Raw genomic sequence first — 18,834 nt, forward strand, 5'->3', positions numbered from 1 at the left:
TAAAGGAATGAAATTTCATTTATTCTTAATTCAAAAATGAGGATTTACCTGGGATCCCTGGAAGTCCAGTCTCACCACGCTCCCCTTTTTCTCCTTTAATTGCTACAACACAAAATACAAAGTTTTTCACATTACAAAATTACTCATAGCTCTCTGCAGGTTTAAATATCATTGAACCCTTGAAAGCCATGTGCTCTACTGCCAGTGACTTCTTCATTCTTTTTTTTCAAATCTAGACTTGAAAGCTTAATCTCCTGACAGTGGAGTGTATATCCTTTGCAGGCTGAAGGAGCAGAACTGAAATTAAATTCATAGATTGCACTGTTTATCTCTGCAGACACTTTGAACCCTTTAAAAATCCTTCCTCCTTTCCCCTCCCATATTTACTGAACCTCTCTACTGTGATCCTTCTTTTTGATTAATTTAATCTGACCATATATTTTTGTAATGTATTTATTTTTACACACTAAAACAATAAAACAAGTGAAGATGACATACCTGGATAATTCCTTTCATCATAGCGCTGTTAACAGAAGGGAAACAATCAACAACAACAACAGAGGAAAATAATCGGTAGGGAAGATGAGACATGACCAGATTTTTGGGAAGCTGTGTACTCACATTGAAACGGTCTAAAGGACTGGCTGGGCTAGGGGGTCCTGGTGGCCCAGGTGGTCCTGGAGGGCCAGGCACTCCCTAATGAAAACAAAGATATTCAATATTTTTGGAGGACTCAATAATTTTGTGAGTTTAATATAACTGACTGTAAAGCTTTGGCTGGGATTAAATGTGGCCACTCTTGGAGAAATGTGTTTGGCAACATAACATTTGGCATATAAAAACAAAAGAAGAGTAGAGTAGGTTGTTTTGTGTGAGGAAAGAAGTGCAGCTCTTTTTTAATGAATCACAAGTTGCTTTAGTAATGCTTAGCTAAATGAAAGTTCACCTGAATGCAGTATTTAGAACCTAAGGTGTCATTGTTGAATTTAGTTTCATTAAAAGATTAAAAAACAGAGCTAACAAATTAATGATGCTCAGTATATGTTTAGTTATGAAAGCTAAAACCAAAAAAATAGAAAAGGGGGAAAAAAGACTTACATATTTGTTGGGGTTAAAAAAAACTTTTATAATGTGCTAAAATTAACCTTTTAAGTTGAAAGTGACTCTGTATTTACACTCAGTGTCAAGAGTTCTGTGTGATTGCCAGTTGTGTTTTAAAGTGACCTTTAACATGGGAGCAGGGAAGTCACACAATGCCTGTAAAATACAGGCTTGAGGGATGTAAAGTAAGCCAATGTCATCAAACCATCTTTGCTGCTAAGCCTCCCAAGCTAAGGTATTGATAATAGTATTAATACTTACAGGGTAGCCAAAGCCAGATCCAACCCCTGGCTCTCCTTTCTCACCCTTATATCCATTTATCCCAGGACGACCCTGAAGGGAGAAAGTTATTGATTTATTTGTCTTTTGTTGAACTTGGACAATAGAAACAAAAAGATAAAAACCACACTAAGGTCAAAAGTAAAAAATGGTATAGAATACACTTCACTATGGTCAGTATTTAGTAAAACAATAAGAAAGAAGCACTTACAGGTCTTCCAGGCATTCCAATTTCACCTTTCAGTCCAGGAGGCCCATATGGTCCCTGCACATATAAATTATATAATTAAACGCGCTGTCAATTGACTGGTGATTGGATAAGGTAATTGAAACAGTTTCAGTACATTAACCAAAAAAAGTCTTAGAAATGGAAAACCTTACAGGGGGCCCAACAGGTCCTGGAAGTCCTCTGTCTCCCTGCATGCATGGTTTGGGGGGATGATTAGTTTCAAGAACAAAATGATCATCACAAAATACACCAAAGACCATGAGTACATTAATGCATAATAGATAGAAATCCAGATAGTCAAATTCACTGAGACTCACCTTTGGACCAGCTAGCTGTGCCAAATTCAGAAAATTTCCATCAGGGCCAATAACCAAGCCTGGCTCCCCTTTTTCACCCTGAACACAGAGCACCAAGACAACAAATACTCAATGACAGAAATGATCAGAGCAGCCAAATTAAGAGTCTAACATATAATGTAGACTTTACCTTCTCACCATAGCCTGGAGGACCAGGATCTCCTCGGTCACCTTTTGGCCCCATTGGACCCTGCAATATATTAAAAAAATACAATAAAATACATGAAAACATTAGATGAGTTAGATTTGACAGCACCCAACATTTTGTTACCATGAAGCAAATAAGCCAATATAATGGGCCTTATCATTGACATTCGTATAAAGAATCATTTGTTGATGGCTAAATTAATAAATACAGATATTGGTACGTCACCTGCCTACACACCCTATCCTCCTGATTTACATACAAGCTAGCGCTCCAAACGTGTTTATCTCAAAGTAATCCCTGACTAATACAGCATTACAGTATTGTTTCAAAAGAATAAAATGATATCATCTGATGTCCCACATTCATGTAATTACATATTACATTTTTAATATTGTGCATATAGTTATGCAAGAAAACACAATTATGTAACAGAGGCAAACTCACAGGAAATCCAGCTCGACCAGGTAAACCAGGCCCACCCTGTAGAGGAAAACAAAACCACACACCTCTGTTTAACTTGATTAGATCAGTTTTATTCATTTTCCTTAATACCAGCCAAACATTTGTTTACCAGTAACTATGAGAAAATCCACACACAGTTTATGGCTAACACAAATTAAGGCTAAAAATGCAGGTTGTGAAGTTAAGTGCTGCTTTTGCTTGGTGTAGGTGAATGAAAACCAGTGTTTGTTTCTTGGCTGTCACTTTTCCACAGTTGTTACAACACTGTAAATTTGTAATGAGCAGTGAGGTTTCTTTTGAACACCATAATTGTATACTCTGCTGTGCGGTATAAATCTTGGTAGAAGCTGTTTGTCATGTTTCAGTTGACAGCCCATTTTATAAGGGAACTATTCCTTATAGTCACAAATGCAAACATTTAAAAATATGGCAGAAGAAGTTGTAAAATATTCCCCTGGATGTTTCTTTTGAGTACGACTTACTTTTCCAGTGGGACCCTGCTGCCAACATCAACTTCAAAATGGGCTTTGGCCCTTATTTGCCAGTATCAGCAAATATCGAGGCTGGTATGGATCTACAGGTCCATGCTCACCGTGATACCAGTGTTAGAGCTGTTTTGTAACATGTTGATATTGGTATTATTGTGCAATATTGTGTAAGTCCAGGTTTTTCCACTGTGTGATTACAGAGCCTATGCATATTTCATGCAGTATGCATAAAGGCGAATAAGCATTAGTTGGTTGAAATTGTTTTTGGTTTTTTTTTCTTTTCAAAGGCCATCGGCTGAGATTCTCCCACAGATTGTGGATTCGCCTGATGATTAGAAATGAAGGAATAACTTACTGGTACCCTTTGAGGGTAACCAAAGCTGCATGATTCAACATTAGGAAACAAAATTGTAGGACGTCCTGGTAAATTGTATAAAAAAATGTTAGTGTTAATACCAATTGTAACATTTCTGGGTTGTGACATGGACCACAAGCATGCTTGAATCTGTGCAAGTAACATGAAGTGAAACTCCTCTTTGTCTTTAGTCCAAAAACACCTTCAGAGTTCAAACATACCTGAGGGCCAGCTCTGCCAACGACTTCATCAAACTGTGGAAAAGGCAGACATTACCATCAGGTTTGGATTTTAGCTTCATACAGACTCAAACAGCAGTGCTCATCTCTTGTTACTTACATTGCCTGATGTCTGGTAGACGATTTGTCCTGGTGGTCCAGGTGGACCTGGTGGACCGGGTAGTCCAGTTCCATCTCGACCTGGTTCACCCTAAAACCAGAAAGAAAGAGGAAAAAAAATTTATTAGCATCCAGTAGTGAAAGCTTATCACATAATCAACATGACAGAAGGTTAAGGAAGGCTACTGTGGTAGGAGATATCATTCGTGTTATATCTTAGTAATGAGTGCTTTGTAGTAAAACAAGTGCAATCATAATTACAAATGATATTCACCATCTGCCCTTTGTCTCCTCTGTCACCCTTTGATCCCTGTAAAATTCAAAGAGTGAGATACTTTAGCAACAGAGAAACCTGTATGTCAAATGACCGGTCTGCAGACTAACCTAATTACATGAAACGTTCAAACAACAAACGTTGTTTTGTTTTTTTTCTTTCATATATCAGTTTTAATATACAAGTTGTCCATGAATGCCAACATGAAAAATTCTATTCCAAAGATAAAGATAAAAACTTGGAGAAATTATATCATATGTAAATATTCTTCAACTAATCTGTCTAATTCAGAGATTTAATTTAATCTTTATTTATTAAGTTGTTTTTGTTGGGGGTTTTTTACCGGAGGTCCAGGGAAGCCATCCAGGCCTGGTTGCCCATCTCTCCCAGCAGGACCTCCATCACCCTTCTCACCTGGTCTGCCGGGCAAGCCGGGGTTACCCTGCAGAAGAACACTCAATTTGAGTTGGTGGCAAACAAAATTATAAACGAAGAAGAAGAAAATGGCAGCAAACAGGAAACAGAGCAGGAACTTGAACTTCTAAATCTTGCTTCCTTGACTTAATGTGGAACACATCAAGCTAGATTTGATGTTTCAAACTCAGCGTAGGACTATGTTTTGCAAGCAGGAGGGCAAAACCTAATGCAAAGGACAATGATAATCAGTGTCGACTGTTGGCTGGATGGATGTTGGTCAACAACTAATTACATTTAAGGACATGTTGTTGTTATTTGTGATCATACTCCAAGCTTTCCACCTCAACATAAATTATAATTTACTTACTGGAAGTCCAGGTAATCCAGGAGGACCCTGAAAGCACATATTTGTTTGGGTTATTTGGTAGTTCATGTATAGCTTCTTCATCCTTCATCATGTATTTGCAGTTTCCTCGTAAAAATTGTTTGAACAGTTCTAAAAACATTCTTACAGAAATCTGCAAGCGAGAGATCATGTTGGTCAGAAACCTTTTAATCAGATGGCTTAATAGACTCTTGATAAACCCTTGATGGAACCATATTTGATCATTTAAATGGACATCAAAACTGGCCATCCCATAACTCACTGTAAGGTTGAGTTTCTTCTAGCCAATCAGGAAAGATCGGGTTATGTGACAGCTAGTGACATTAGTGTATCTGACCTATCAGCAATGGCCCATAACCATGTCAGAATTTGGAAAATTGAGTTTTTCATCCTTACCTACGCCAAAATTTATGGTTATAATATCAGAACTAACTGTGGTAAGTTGATGAAACCCTTGCATTATATATAGTTCAATAGGTATTGTTAGGGTTGGATTTCTAGAAATTTGGTGATACCATATTGGATCACATGACTTGGTCATTTAAAACTAACACAAGTGGTGGTAGGTCAGTTATTCACGAATGCACCAAAAGCATTTACCAAGCCATACTTGTTATTTCTAAAAAGAAAAAAAAGAAAAAGTACCTTATCATAAACTCACTGTAGGACAGTAGTGGTCAACAGTATATTGGATGTTGCCATGACTACACAGTGATCGAATACAAGGTTTACCCCATTTTAAGGGCTTTTTAGGCTTCATATACAGGAATATGTAAATTTGTTTGTTTGGTAAATGGCCTGTATTTGTATAGTGCTTTACTTAGTCCCTATGGACCCCAAAGCACTTCACACTACATTCAGTCATCCACCCATTCACACACACATTCACACACTGGTAATGGCAAGCTACATTGTAGCCACAGCTGCCCTGGGGCGCACTGGCAGAGGCGAGGCTGCCGTACACTGGCACCACCGGGCCCTCTGACCACCACCAGTAGGCAATGGGTGAAGTGTCTTGCCCAAGGACACAACGACCGAGACTGTCCGAGCGGGGCTCGAACCAGCAACCTTCCGATTACAAGACGAACTGCCAACTCTTGAGCCACGATCGCCTCGTTTTTAATCCAAGTACCGTTAAAATGATTTAGTCAGTCAATATTTGTAATTTGTTTTGATTTATGAATGAAAAAAGGGCTGCAACATAATGTTATTTTAACTTACTTTGTTATATTTTCAGTTTCTATGGTAATATATTTTGTTTTCACTAATTCTAAACTTCCTTGTTATTGTTCCTTCAAAGTTGCCTGGATTTTGCTTTAAAATGCTTCCTGCTTGTCTCTTTTATGGAAGCCAGCCCATCAAGTACCATACTGTAGAACAGCACAACCTATATAAGGGTGTATACACGTGCTCAGTTCGGTGAATGAACATTTCCATGTATTATAAAGGGTTAAGCAAGTACTATTGCTTATTCAAATTTTTACTCTGAATTTAAGCCTTATATAAAATTATCTTCCAAAGTCGATAAGAACACGTGTACCTGTATTCCATCTGGTCCTCCGATGCCAGGACGTCCATTGAAACCACCAGCAGAGCCCTCCATGTCATCCTTCAAATGAAATATTTTAAATTGCATTTTTGGAGATTAAATGTTTTTTGCAAAAGAAACATAGTAAAGCTAGCATGTCACTAGTCTGTCACATTTTGGATCGTGGGAGGGGAAAACTCTGGAAACTGATTGAAACATTTCCAGTAAATATTTTAACTTATAAGCCAATCACTATATATACGTAACTAAATATGTCTACTTTCACCCAACCATTCATCCATTTTCTGCAGCTTATCCCGGTTGGAATGATGGGCGCAGCAGTCTAAGCAGAGAAACCAGACCTCCCTCTGCTTGCCCACCACCTCTACCTCTTCAAAGATCAGGTCATGCCTCAGTGTGGAGGTTGCCCCTCCCTGAACCCGTATCTGCCTGAGGTTTCTTCCCTTAAAAGGGAGTTTTCCCTTCCACTGTTGCCAACTGCTTGCTCATAGCGGGTTGTCTGATTGCTGGGGTTTCCTCTGTATTATTGTAGTGCACTGCAAAAACTCAAAATCTTGCCAAGTATATTTGTCTTATTTCTAGTAGAAATATCTCATTACACTTAAAATAAGACAAAATCAGCTACAAAGCAACATTCTAATAAGATATAGGAACTTGTTAGAATGTAATGCACCTTGAGGTAATGGTTGCTAGGATTCAGTGCTATACAAGTAAAATGTACCTTATCATGATAACTTACAAATCCAACTCGATAACTTGGTCCAGGAGGCCCGGGAGGTCCAGGAGATCCAACTGGTCCCCTGGGTCCAGGCAGACCAGCTAATCCTGGCTCTCCTTGAGTTCCTGGTAAACCACGTTCTCCTTGAGCACCCTGTAGGGCAAAAATTAAATAAATTAATCAAAGCAAATAAGAGATTTAATACTTAGTAGACTGCATAATAAACAACAGTCGCCTCACAAGTGTCTTGAGGTGACTGTTTTTGTGATTTGGCACTGTATATATATATATATATATATAAAACTGAATTGAATAAATAAAGCTACAATGTGTTTTTAATTAATTGGCATCATGTATCATCCAAAACTAAACATGCAGCCATCAGAGTACTTGGAAGGAGTTTTCAAAGCACACACTGTTTTGCACAAAACCCATGCTCACTGTCCTGGGACTAAATTTAGATGTCAGAATATGTGAAATAAAACACATCCAATTCTCAGATTAGACTTAAAGTCAAGTCTGCAACTGACAGTATTTGACAGACATTTGCATATTGTTAGAAGACACAAATCCTCTTTGATGACTGACACGCTGGAGCCCAGTTACCTGCAGATGGGAAGGCTTAGGAGAGGAGGAGGAGGATAAATAGTGAGGCAGCAGATTGGTGAGAAAAGAAAAGTAGGAACTTGGCTGAGGAAGAGAAAGGGATAGGAAAAGTTTTAGAAGTATTACATGACATACTGGTTATCCTGTGGGTGCCTCTACATAGTTGGAGATCCCAAAAGTGTGCCATAAACTTTGAAATGTACTTACCTTCTTCTCAGGATTGTCTAAACAATTTTTAATTACTAAAACAAGTTACATCAAGAGCACTTTATGACACTAACTTTGAGATAAAATCTTTAAAAAGGAAAGGAGAGAGAAAAAAAACAGGTCATCAATTCACACCTTTTCTCCAATTGCTCCTGGAAGACCCAGCTCGCCAGCATCACCCTATTTTAGGAAACACAGTGACAACACTTATCAACACCATTTAAAGTTGAATAGAAACTTGAAATAAGAACTATGAACAATTTTCTTACTTTCAGAAAATCTAAAAGCGGCTGTGGACATGTTGTGTCTAATGCCTGTCCAAAGACTGAGCAATTTACTCATCAGCATTCGCTTAGTAGCTTATAGTTGGTAGCCAGTAGACATTTAAGGATATAGTTGCATAGAAAACTCTTGCTACTGTATTTCCCACCCCTAATATTTCTGGTTGAAATGAGTAGCGTTTGTGTCATGTGTCACAGTATCCTTTGCTCCCAGTGGTACTCAGCTTAGATGAATCTTTTTTGGAATTTAGATTCGTTTAATCCAGTACCAAGTACTTTGGATCGCCAACACTTAGCTTACCTGTCACACCACCAAATCACTGAAATTTCTCGGAGACTTCCTGTAGAGGCTTCCAGTGTCTTTCAGGATTCACACTCGCATTTACATCTATGGAAAATTTAGGACTACCAGTTGTCCAGTCCGGAGGGGAAACTAGAAAGCCCGGAGATCCACACATTCCTTTCTATCCAACACTTGGAAGGTCAAAGCTAGTTAGCATAGCTTGAAAACGTTTTTTATTGCAGTTCTCTCTGGATTTTAATTTTTGCTCTTGATATCTGAACCCCAGCAGCTACTGCACACTTTAATAAACTAGCGTTTATTACACATTAGACGAAATGTCATTTTAGATCAGATTTATTTAGTTCTTAGAGAAGAAACCGTTATCTTCATAGTCTTTACCTTCTCCCCATTGGGACCAGGAGCTCCTGGTTTGCCATCAGTACCTGGTATGCCAGGCAAGCCCTAGAGGCCAAAAGATTAGGATCAGATAGACATTCTTAGCTGATTATTGATATTTGGTTAGACTGAGAAGTTACTTCAGAGAGTTTGAGTGTTGATATATGTATTAATTAGTCATGTTGTGAGCCTGACACTTACAGGTTTACCAGGTGCTCCATCTTTTCCTGGTGGTCCAAATGCTGCAGAACTCGATGCTGTTTCAGCTGTAGAGGCGCCGGGAAGACCAGGTGGTCCGGGGGGGCCTGGTGGACCTGGTAGCCCAGGTAGACCCTGCATTTAAAAACAAAACAAAAACATTCATTACATTTAGACTTTCACCTCAATATAAACATATATAAACAAAACCCTGGATAATTAAAGAAGTAATGTTTTTTTTCTCACCCGAATAGATTCCAGATCAGGGAATCCTGAGGCCTCCATATCCTCAAAGGTCTGAAATATATTTGAAATTAGGATAATCTCTTAAAAACAATCATTAAGTACTAAAATCAGCTGAAACTCACAGATCTGAATCCTGGTCCTGGGGGTCCTGGAGGACCTGGAGGCCCCCTCGGGCCTGCATGACCTTCTCCACGGTCTCCCTGTAGGTACAACATTTGTTAAGACAAGGTAGGTCTGCTCAGCACATGTGCACATTAAATGATTCTTTTTACAGCTTCTGTTTTTTTTCCTTTCCTGTTACGCTGTCAGTGTATCTTACCTTCTCTCCTTTGGCTCCAGGGTCTCCTGGGGTTCCAGGGAAGCCTGGAGGTCCTTGAGCACCCTGTATTGAGAAAATCATCATGTTAGGGCAGTTGAGATGTTGTGAGATGCCTATTCTGTATTTAAAGTCATACATTATTAAAAACAACTTACAGTTTTTCCATCCTCACCAGGATCACCCTGCAGGATGAATAAAGAATGACATGAGTTAGAAGTCAGACTAGTATGTAAATAAATCAGGTTGGCCACAGATTTTAAATTCAGGGCCCTGTGAGTAGGATGTAGAAGTATCTCACAACAGGAACTACTGACATTCAAGCAAACTGATGTGTTGTCAGATTAATTAGCTTCCTTAGTTTTCTTGTATTTTATCAGTTTGTGTTTTCTCAAGTTTCGGTGCTTTGCACTCTCTCAGCACTATGTGAAAACAATCAGAATAATATATGTAAACATGCAAACCGTGACAGATACAGTAACGTTGGTTCAACAGTAACAGCACATTTGTTGTGTTTGGTGTTTTCTAGTAAGCAAATAATTTTCAGTCCACTAACTGGCTCTCCATCAGCTCCTGGAGTTCCCTGGGGTCCTGGTGCTCCGGGTGGTCCTCTGGGCCCGGGAACTCTCGAAACAACTGAGCCGTCACTGCCGACTGTATACTCGGGTGCAGGTCCTGGAGAACCAGGGGGCCCCGGGGGTCCAGGTGGGCCTGGCTCGCCCTTTACACCTTTATATCCAAAGCCTGCGCTGCCCTAGAAATGGAAAGCATTGTTGCAGGAAAAACGTTGAAATGTAATATTCTCACTGTTTGTCTTTCTAAAGTGCATCTGTAACATTCTTCTCAGTGATAACAACTAGAGAAACAATACAAACAGTTAAACTGGATTTGTAAGGCACTATTTTTGGAGTGTGGCTAACATTTAACAGCTAAATGTTAGCTACTTAAGAGCCCAAATGCATCACTGGAAATCTGATGCACGTTAAGAGGTTTGAAGCAGAGTTGTTCACCCAAGGAACCATGAAGAGCAGGCACACCCATTTAATTTTAGTAGTTTATTACATTTGTGTTATTCAGCGACCAAAATCATAGAGCTACAAGTGAGCCAGAGGGAAATCTCTTACTTACCTTTTCTCCCTTTGTCCCAGATTCTCCCTGAAAATAGAAGAGACAGTAAAGTCAATGATGAAACAATTTCTCTATTTAGACCTGAAAAAATAGCAGGCATGAAGCACATCCCCAGTGTCTCATACTGTGGCTGAGGTGGCATCAATAGAAATCAAATCCAGAATCAAAACCACATTCACTTAAAAAAATGCTACACATGATCATATTTCACTTGTTGCATGTCAGTTTCACAATTTTGCCTGTGCATAAATTTAGATCACCTCACTTTATGCATGTGTGTCATGGCAGAAGATAATGAGGTCAGTATAGATTCATTTTGATTTTCTCGTTTTCCGTGATCATTGTGCATTTTGACTTTCACAATTACGAAATAAGAACACAAATGTAGTTTTCTTTCAGAATAAAATAAAAACTATGACGCATGAAGCTGTCTGTCAGAGTGTTTGTTTCTTTGCCTAAAAAAACTTTCTAGACTATCAGAAGTTAAGCAACCAAACTTGGGACACACGTCCATCTCTGAAGCCCCTGAAGGTTCTCATCTATGTTGGACATTATTATATCACCATGATGCTTGGCAACCACTTAGATGCTAAAAACAGCCCATTTTATCCAACAGCACCTTATAAAAGCATCCTGTCATTCTATTTATAGCCACAAATGTTTAATTATATTATATATTATGTTCCCTTGCAAACACAGAGCAATGTGCTAAATTAATTATTTTCAGCATATCAACAACATCTAGCACCCCCCAATGTGATAAAGTACATTAGTTTGCCAGTAGCACAAATAGGCCAATCAACAAAATACAAGACTGTCAGTAATGTGTTGATATTCCATTAGAAATTTGCTGCACCCTCTAGTGTTCCTTCAGGGTATTTTTACCACATCTTCTTCACTGCTACTCTTATCTTTTCCAACCAATGGTAAGGCTCTTGAAGTGTGGCTCTTAGTAACAACTTATGTTAAGATAAGGAAAGGATACACTAATGTATGCTTCATTCATCAACGATCGTTTAATGATATAGCACATAGAGTGAGGCCGTGAAAGCGTTTTCATTTAATTTGAGCCCTTAAAACGTGGACAAACATTATTACAACTAACAAAGCTGACATAACTTCATAACCCAATATAAAAATAACAATTTTAAGCCAAAACTCACTATTCTACAGACAAACGGTTGTGCTGTCCAAACATGCATCCTTCAGGAAGCCTTAAATAAGAAACTGTTTCAAGCATCACCAGGTAACTACATTTATTTTATCCACCATAAAGGCTGAAACGTGTCTTTGAGTCCAAACCTTGTCTCCACGGGATCCACTCCTTGAGCTGGAGCCAGAGCCTGCTTCTCCCTTCGGCCCAGCTGGACCCCTCTCTCCCTTCTCTCCTCTGTCCCCTTTGTCGCCCTTTTGTCCTTTAGCCTCGACTGGCCCGAGAAAAACAACAGCAGAGGGGAGAGTCGTTAATATCCTCATGAAAACCTCTCAAAAATGAGTAACGACTGTATCCCACATCCCAAACAATAAACAGGATATTTCCTGCTCCCAAAAGAAGAGGAAGGGGTAAAAGAAAATTACTTTTTGCCTGATGGCGCATGAATCTGTGTGTGTGTGCACAGCCATAATTTTCAGCCACGCAAAGGTTTAACGGTGGTCACACCCACATGCACAGATACCATGATGATATTCACGTGTGACCGGGTTTGACCTCCAACTGTTCTCAGTTTGAACATGAAGCACAGCAAAATGATGCCCACTGCAAGAACATCTTTAGTATTCCAGGTTTAAGAAAAAAAAAATAGCTGGAATAAAATAATGCCACAAGAAACAGCATCAGCAGCCCAAGCCAACAGGAAAGTATTCCTGCACACGTCTTCAGTTCTCTAATTTGTTTAAGAAATTTAATATTTCTTAAATATTAACTTTTTCCACTTCCTTGCTCATTCACTCTTAGTTCTTCTAAATTTCTCTGTGAATGTAGTTTTTCAGGGCATTACAGCCATCAATGCCCAAACTTTAACATTTCACCACCGTTAATGAATTCAGAAGCATTTACGTATATGCATGCACTCCTGTACCTGTTTGCATGTTTAATCCATGTGAAGTCGTGCTTGATAGCTACACATGCCATAAGCAGAGCATCTCGACAGACAGCAGAAGAGATGCAGGATTTGGATGCTTTGTCTGTGTTTTTAAAACTCCCCTCAACCCACCTTGTGGCCCACGAAGGAAGGGGCTGGACTCCACAGAAAGTGAAACGTACTGGGAGTCCCTTGCTGAACACAATATAAAAATACAGTGTAAATGACGTTTCCAGAATTCCTCGAGTCAGCTACAAAGTAGTTTTGGGACACAAGCCAAACATTTTGTTCATTAAGCTCTAATAGTAAACAGTTTTTTTTTCTCCTGTGTCAAAAGTTTTGTTACTGTTTTGTCATCATCAAGCGTGGGTGCAAACCAGAGCCATTAGCAACATAATGCTTGGACATGATCTGCAGCCTACCTGAAAATGCAACGATAGTTAGGCTTGGGCAGTACTACAGTGAGAGTACACAGAGTGCTTAGTAATCCAAACATATTTTGGCTGAATTGAAGTAATGTATTATAGCACACTACATAAAAACACCATCAGAGGGCAGTATGTACTAGTAAACAGCTGAGCTAAGTAAACTGAACGACTTTAAGATTAGATGAAGCATAACTAGGAAAGTGTTGATAAACTGGTGATTAAGGTAAGCCAGACAATACAGAAAGCCTGTAGCTTAAGAGGGCAGCACTTTAAAATGGCGAAGTGGCCAACATCACTAACTCCTGGGCAGGTGTCCAGATGCAGGCAGCTGTAACAACTTGTAGTCTACTAGGTTTCATATCTGTTAATTCCAGTCACAAAGTGGACCTTAAGACTTTGTTTATGCCATTTGTGCCTTTTAGAGCAGTTTGAAAATGATATAGTTTGCTGTGAGATATAGACCTTTCAAGCAGTTTGTGCTTCAGGCTTGATGACTGAACATGTCGCATTTTATTCGTCTCTTACTCTGCACTACTTTGAGTATGTAAGTGTGTTTTTGGACTGTGCACATACAGTCTAAGCCAGCGGTCCCCAACCCCCGGGCCTCGGCCCGGTACCGGTCCGTGAGTCGTTTGGTACCGGGCCGCGAGAGTTGAGGCTCAAGTGTGAAATGTATAGTTTTCAGGGTTTTTATAGGTTTTCAGCTTTATTTTGTTATCGTTTTTATCGTTTACTCGGTTTTCCTGGGTCTTTTCACGTGTGTTATGAATAAATTTTCTTTTTTCGGTAGCGGTACTAGTTTTATTTTGTTGTATTTATCCGCGACACCTTAAAGGCCGGTCCATGAAAATATTGTCGGGCATAAACCGGTCCATGGCGCAAAAAAGGTTGGGGACCGCTAGTCTAAGCCCTTGATTATACTTTCTACAGCTCAGAGTCGGATCAACTGGGGCCAGAGTGACGTAAATTCTGTCATGAGATGGTGAGCACGTGGGTCCATCGACTGACACTGTATCCTTAATGGTGTATAATCAAAGTTTAGCTAACAGATTAGCACGTGCTTCTCTCAAATAACATTTCTCCTGACTCTTAAAAAAGAGAAGAAAAAAATCATCATGAGGTTGGCTTTTTCCATCTTTTACATACAAAATTATCAATACTGTGATTTTTGATGGTTTCCACTTTCCCCTTTATTAATTAGTACACATACCACTAATGGTGTAGATTAAGTCTTTAACATACAGAAGTTAAATTATTATTTATACTAGCAGTATGTGAGATACTGCTAGTATATGAGGATACATCGTTCTGAATACATTCTTGTATAAATTCATCATGAAAGCAAAAAAAAAACCCGCGAAATGACATCTTTGTTGTTCAATGAGAAATAATTCAGCTTCCATAGTGCATTACTGTTGACCACTAGATGGAGACATTTGTCAGCAAATCTGTTCCTAACGAGCCTGGACTGGTTCAGCTATGCACTTTAAACGAATATGACCTCAGTGGCAACATGTGGCGCCATTAAACTCCTCTAGTTATACCCGGCAGGTGAGCCTGTGTCAGCATGTGGAAGTGTAGAGCTTATTTTCTATCTTTGAAAGTAAAATAAATTTATTAAAGACACTGACATTCGCTAGGGGCTGATTCAAAAGAACCTGTAAAAACACGGGGGTTGCATGAAATGATGAACTGAAAATGAATAAATCCAAGTCTGGTGTCACATAAACTCACCAGTCTCATCATTCCTGGTCATCGGTGGGCGCGGAATGGGCCTCAAAGTTGGACGAGCCGTCTGCAGAAAAATAACAACATGACAGACAGAGATGCATATTTAAAAAGGGCAGGAGGCGACATTTGCTGGAAGCTGCACTGATCTTGCTCTAGATTTTATGGCTCAGTTTCCCTCCATCCACTCCGCAGAAGAGCCCTGGAAATAATCCTGCAGCCTGGGAAAAAGTTATCCTTGTTAACATTGATGCCAAACAACGGCAACCAAAATGAGTCATGTTTCGGTACTGCTGTGCCATTCATCTGCATTAATCTTTACAGACTATGCAGCCAAAGCTCTCTTAATAACTAACAAAACTGTTTCCCAGCTCTACACCAAACCTTTTGAAAAACATGATTGAGTCAACATGTGCTTTCCAAGTTAGAGAACCAGTACCAGATTTTCCTTCATTTACTGGCAAACTGCTTTTGTTGTCAAATCGACTGTAATTGCCATTTTTGTGTTAATCGCTGTCAGACGTCTCATGCCTGGGTTCTGTAGCAGACCTCCTCTGCTGACGAGGAACACAATCCACGGTGCGTTCAGTCATGCTGTTGCTGCTGCCTTATCGGTTTGGTATTAATAGAAAAATGTTGTGCGAACACTGTTTGATTAGCAAGCGAATTACACAGTTAGGTCCATAGACCTGACTGTGTAATAGACAAAAATACAACTTGTGTAATTTTACTTCTGTACACCACCACAGTGGATTTTAAGTCAGTTAAAGTGCAGATGTTCAGCTTTAATTCAAGGCGGTTAAAGATGTTGTTTGATATGTTGAGATATTGCAGACAGACGGAGGCAGTGGCCAAATCAACAATCTGCTACTTCAGTTCAGTAACACCAAAAGGACTGAAAGACCAGAACAGAATTATTTCCATAATTAAGAAAAACAACTCCAACTAAAATGCACATATCTAATAGAAATAGAAATACAGAGAATGTACAACCAGGGACAAACCCGTGGTTACCAGTGATTAGGCTTTGAAAACAATCTCTTACCATAATGATAAGAAGAGAAAAACATGAAGAACAAGAGAAACAGCTCGTGATCCATGATTTTCTGTCAGAAAGGCTGGAGGTAGGTGTTATGGCATGGTCCATATGTCTATGAAGGATGAATTGTGAAGTGTACAGAGCTATACTCTCTGCTTAGCTGAAACAGAGGTTCACACTGCAAACGGATAACGATCTAAAGCTTACTGCAAAAGCAACCCAAGAGTTTCTCAAGACAAAGAAATCTGATATTTTGGATGGCCAAGTCAGTCACCCGATCTCAACCCCAGAAAGAGCAGACTTTTCAGTTAATAAAGAGCAACCTGAAGGCAGAGAGACCCCACAATTAAGCTATGTGAGCAATAAAGGCTTAGAATTTGGTGTTGTCCATGAATTCTACATTTCAGGCAGTCATTAAATTCAAAGGATTGACAAGGGCAAAGTGCTCGCATACAAGCGTAATTAGACTCATGTCTTTGTTTTTGTCCCTTCAATAGAAAAGTTCTGAGCAGGTTCTTTGGACCTAGAAAAGACAGCATGCAGTCTGCTGACAATCCTGTGTTACTAAAATCAGCGGGCCTTAGAGACGCAACAGGAACAATTAAAGGTCAGCTGAGGCGAGGTCAGTAACGTTCCCAAAGCAACAGGAAATAATGCAAATACTCCCTCTCTTTGGCTCATTCTTCACCGGTGACACACCTCAGATGGTCACCTGAGGAATTCGAGCGGGGAGTGGGCTGAAGAATGTAAGAGAGAGGAGCTGAAGGGCCAGAGTGATGCCACTGTTGATAATTAACCAGTTTCCTCTGCGGGACAAACTCCTTCCCACTGCGTTTCACAGCACTGACTATGCCAAGAATCTGGCTGGAGCATTATTGACTCCTCTAAATTGCATCAATGTGATGGAGAATACCATACTTGTTCACTTCTTCACCGATCCATCATAGTGGGGGATGTCGGGTGGGAGGCTCATTTAGAACATAGTGTTGATGGATTTGAACCACACGACCCCCTGAATCTAAGAGCAGGTATGCAGCTCCCTCAGCAACGAGCATATCCCACCTCCACAGCAGTTTAGCCTCTTTTTTTTCCTCCCCTCTTTTTTTTTCTGCGCTCTAAAGAATCACAGAGAAACTTCTTGAAATCTGCACATATTTGTGGTTGGCCTGAGGACGAAGGGAAAACAGCCCGTGTGTTTAGAAAATGCAACAAACAGGGTTTTGGGTAACTGAAGAATTAGAATTAGAAAGAAAAAGAAGAAGAAATGATCTAAATAGAAACAATTCACCAAAACAATGCTACGTCTCATTAAAAACCCCTCTGCAAACAAAATGTGAGACACGGTTACAGGTACGATGAAAAAGGAGATTTCTTCAGCAGTTATCTAGAAAGGCAACACATTGGAGTTACAGGTCATTTCACAACAGCGATCTCTGCAGATTTTTATCTTCGCCATTTAATCTAATTACATGATTTGGGTTCATTCAGTGTATCAGTCTGAATGTTCACCGTCTTCTCCCTTCTAAATATGAAATTGTGTTTTCACAGGTTCACGGTTTCATTGCTGAACAATTGAACCGTTATTTGCATGCTTTCATATCTAAGATAGTTGAAATGGGAGAAACATGTAGAGATAAACCCAGGAATCAAGTCCTCCCGTGAACTTTAGAGAGAAGTGTGCACTTGTTCACATTTAGAATTGATAAAATCCACCGAACTCTTGGCTAACGAAGAACTGTTTCAAGCATTAAACTCTTCTATACTCACTCCCAGCTGTGACAGCGTTAAGGATGACTGACTCGCTCTCCCATCTATCACTGTGAATTCCAGGATGACAAAATGGAAAGTCTCACTTATACAACTCTCCCTGTCTAACTTGTCCTTGCCCAGACTTGCCTAAATTGCACCAGTTGGACAATTGTGCAGAGTGTAAGTTATACTTTGTGTGAACAGATCATCATCATCAGATGGAAAACACTAACATGTGGGCATTAAATGCCAGCTGTTGTCTTTTAAATTGCGTTGTATATTATATGATGCTAGTAAAAGTCTGTGAAGGTGGAAAAAAAAACCCCTTTGTAAATGCTGCGAGGCACTAAGGCAGTGAATGTAGGCCTGTAATGATGGAGATACTTCCGACTGGAGGTACCTGCCCTCTCCAACTTTCTTTCCACCCCTGTCAGTTCCTGTACACACGTTTGATTGAGAAACCAGTCAGAATAACAAAGCCTTGAGGCCGGGGGCCTCTAACTTGGATCAGATTTAGTCCAAATTGACATCTGGTTTTTCTAACGCTTCACTATAATTGTGAGTGGGAGTGCATGCGTGCAAGCACAGCGCATGGCAGTGCAGGGTGGAGGACTGTGCTAGCTTCTCAGCCTGCGTGGCTATCTGTGAGGGTGGGAAGATGTGAGTGGGTGACTGTGGAATCTATGAGAGTGAGAGAGACAGAAACCAGAGAGAGGAAGACAGAAAGACAAAGAGGTTACAGATAGAGTGACAAAAAGGGAGGTGATGGAAGTCACTAAAAGATAGTCGTAGATGATGCATGCGCAAAACAACATGAGCATGTAAGTGAACCCAGCAATGTTTGTGGGCCATGTTTGATCCATGTTACAAGTTGAACCAGCGATAGCTCCACATACACAGAACGTAACAGCTCAGAAAGCAATTATTGCTTTTTATTAGGGCACCAATAAACAAAAACAAGATCATTTAGAGTAGATTGTCTCTAACCTCAGACTAATGGTTCTGAAGCCTCAGCTCTGTTCACGTTAAATTGGACAGACCAGAGGAGG

At 39.8% G+C, this 18,834-nt stretch overlaps 1 protein-coding gene across 4 annotated transcripts in view; it reads right to left on the reverse strand.

The window, feature by feature from the left end:
* col18a1a (collagen type XVIII alpha 1 chain a) overlaps positions 1-18,834 on the reverse strand; it is a 75,452-nt gene that overhangs the window by 6,330 nt on the left and 50,288 nt on the right. For 2 of the 4 annotated variants that reach the window (XM_086266303.1, XM_086266302.1), the window contains 29 exons: positions 15,004-15,064; positions 12,974-13,036; positions 12,063-12,187; positions 10,761-10,787; positions 10,189-10,386; positions 9,791-9,817; positions 9,636-9,698; positions 9,439-9,516; positions 9,317-9,367; positions 9,074-9,205; positions 8,876-8,938; positions 8,048-8,092; positions 7,706-7,789; positions 7,121-7,252; positions 6,373-6,441; positions 4,815-4,841; positions 4,374-4,472; positions 4,031-4,066; positions 3,758-3,847; positions 3,640-3,672; positions 2,558-2,593; positions 2,096-2,155; positions 1,927-2,004; positions 1,762-1,797; positions 1,592-1,645; positions 1,363-1,434; positions 622-696; positions 499-523; positions 49-102 (listed from right to left, as the gene is read on the reverse strand). In XM_086266303.1, coding sequence (XP_086122429.1) covers positions 49-102; positions 499-523; positions 622-696; positions 1,363-1,434; positions 1,592-1,645; positions 1,762-1,797; positions 1,927-2,004; positions 2,096-2,155; positions 2,558-2,593; positions 3,640-3,672; positions 3,758-3,847; positions 4,031-4,066; positions 4,374-4,472; positions 4,815-4,841; positions 6,373-6,441; positions 7,121-7,252; positions 7,706-7,789; positions 8,048-8,092; positions 8,876-8,938; positions 9,074-9,205; positions 9,317-9,367; positions 9,439-9,516; positions 9,636-9,698; positions 9,791-9,817; positions 10,189-10,386; positions 10,761-10,787; positions 12,063-12,187; positions 12,974-13,036; positions 15,004-15,064 — 1,993 coding nt within the window. The remainder of the gene's footprint in view (positions 1-48; positions 103-498; positions 524-621; positions 697-1,362; positions 1,435-1,591; positions 1,646-1,761; positions 1,798-1,926; positions 2,005-2,095; positions 2,156-2,557; positions 2,594-3,639; positions 3,673-3,757; positions 3,848-4,030; positions 4,067-4,373; positions 4,473-4,814; positions 4,842-6,372; positions 6,442-7,120; positions 7,253-7,705; positions 7,790-8,047; positions 8,093-8,875; positions 8,939-9,073; positions 9,206-9,316; positions 9,368-9,438; positions 9,517-9,635; positions 9,699-9,790; positions 9,818-10,188; positions 10,387-10,760; positions 10,788-12,062; positions 12,188-12,973; positions 13,037-15,003; positions 15,065-18,834) is intronic. The other 2 variants (XM_086266304.1, XM_086266301.1) reach the window with 1 other exon arrangement.

Source organism: Aulonocara sp. 'chitande type north' Nkhata Bay, linkage group LG16 (assembly GCF_057382095.1).
Source record: "Aulonocara sp. 'chitande type north' Nkhata Bay isolate Kocher_YH1m ecotype deep benthic linkage group LG16, A_spYH_male_GT1.1, whole genome shotgun sequence".
NCBI classification, from domain to species: Eukaryota; Metazoa; Chordata; class Actinopteri; order Cichliformes; family Cichlidae; genus Aulonocara; species Aulonocara sp. 'chitande type north' Nkhata Bay.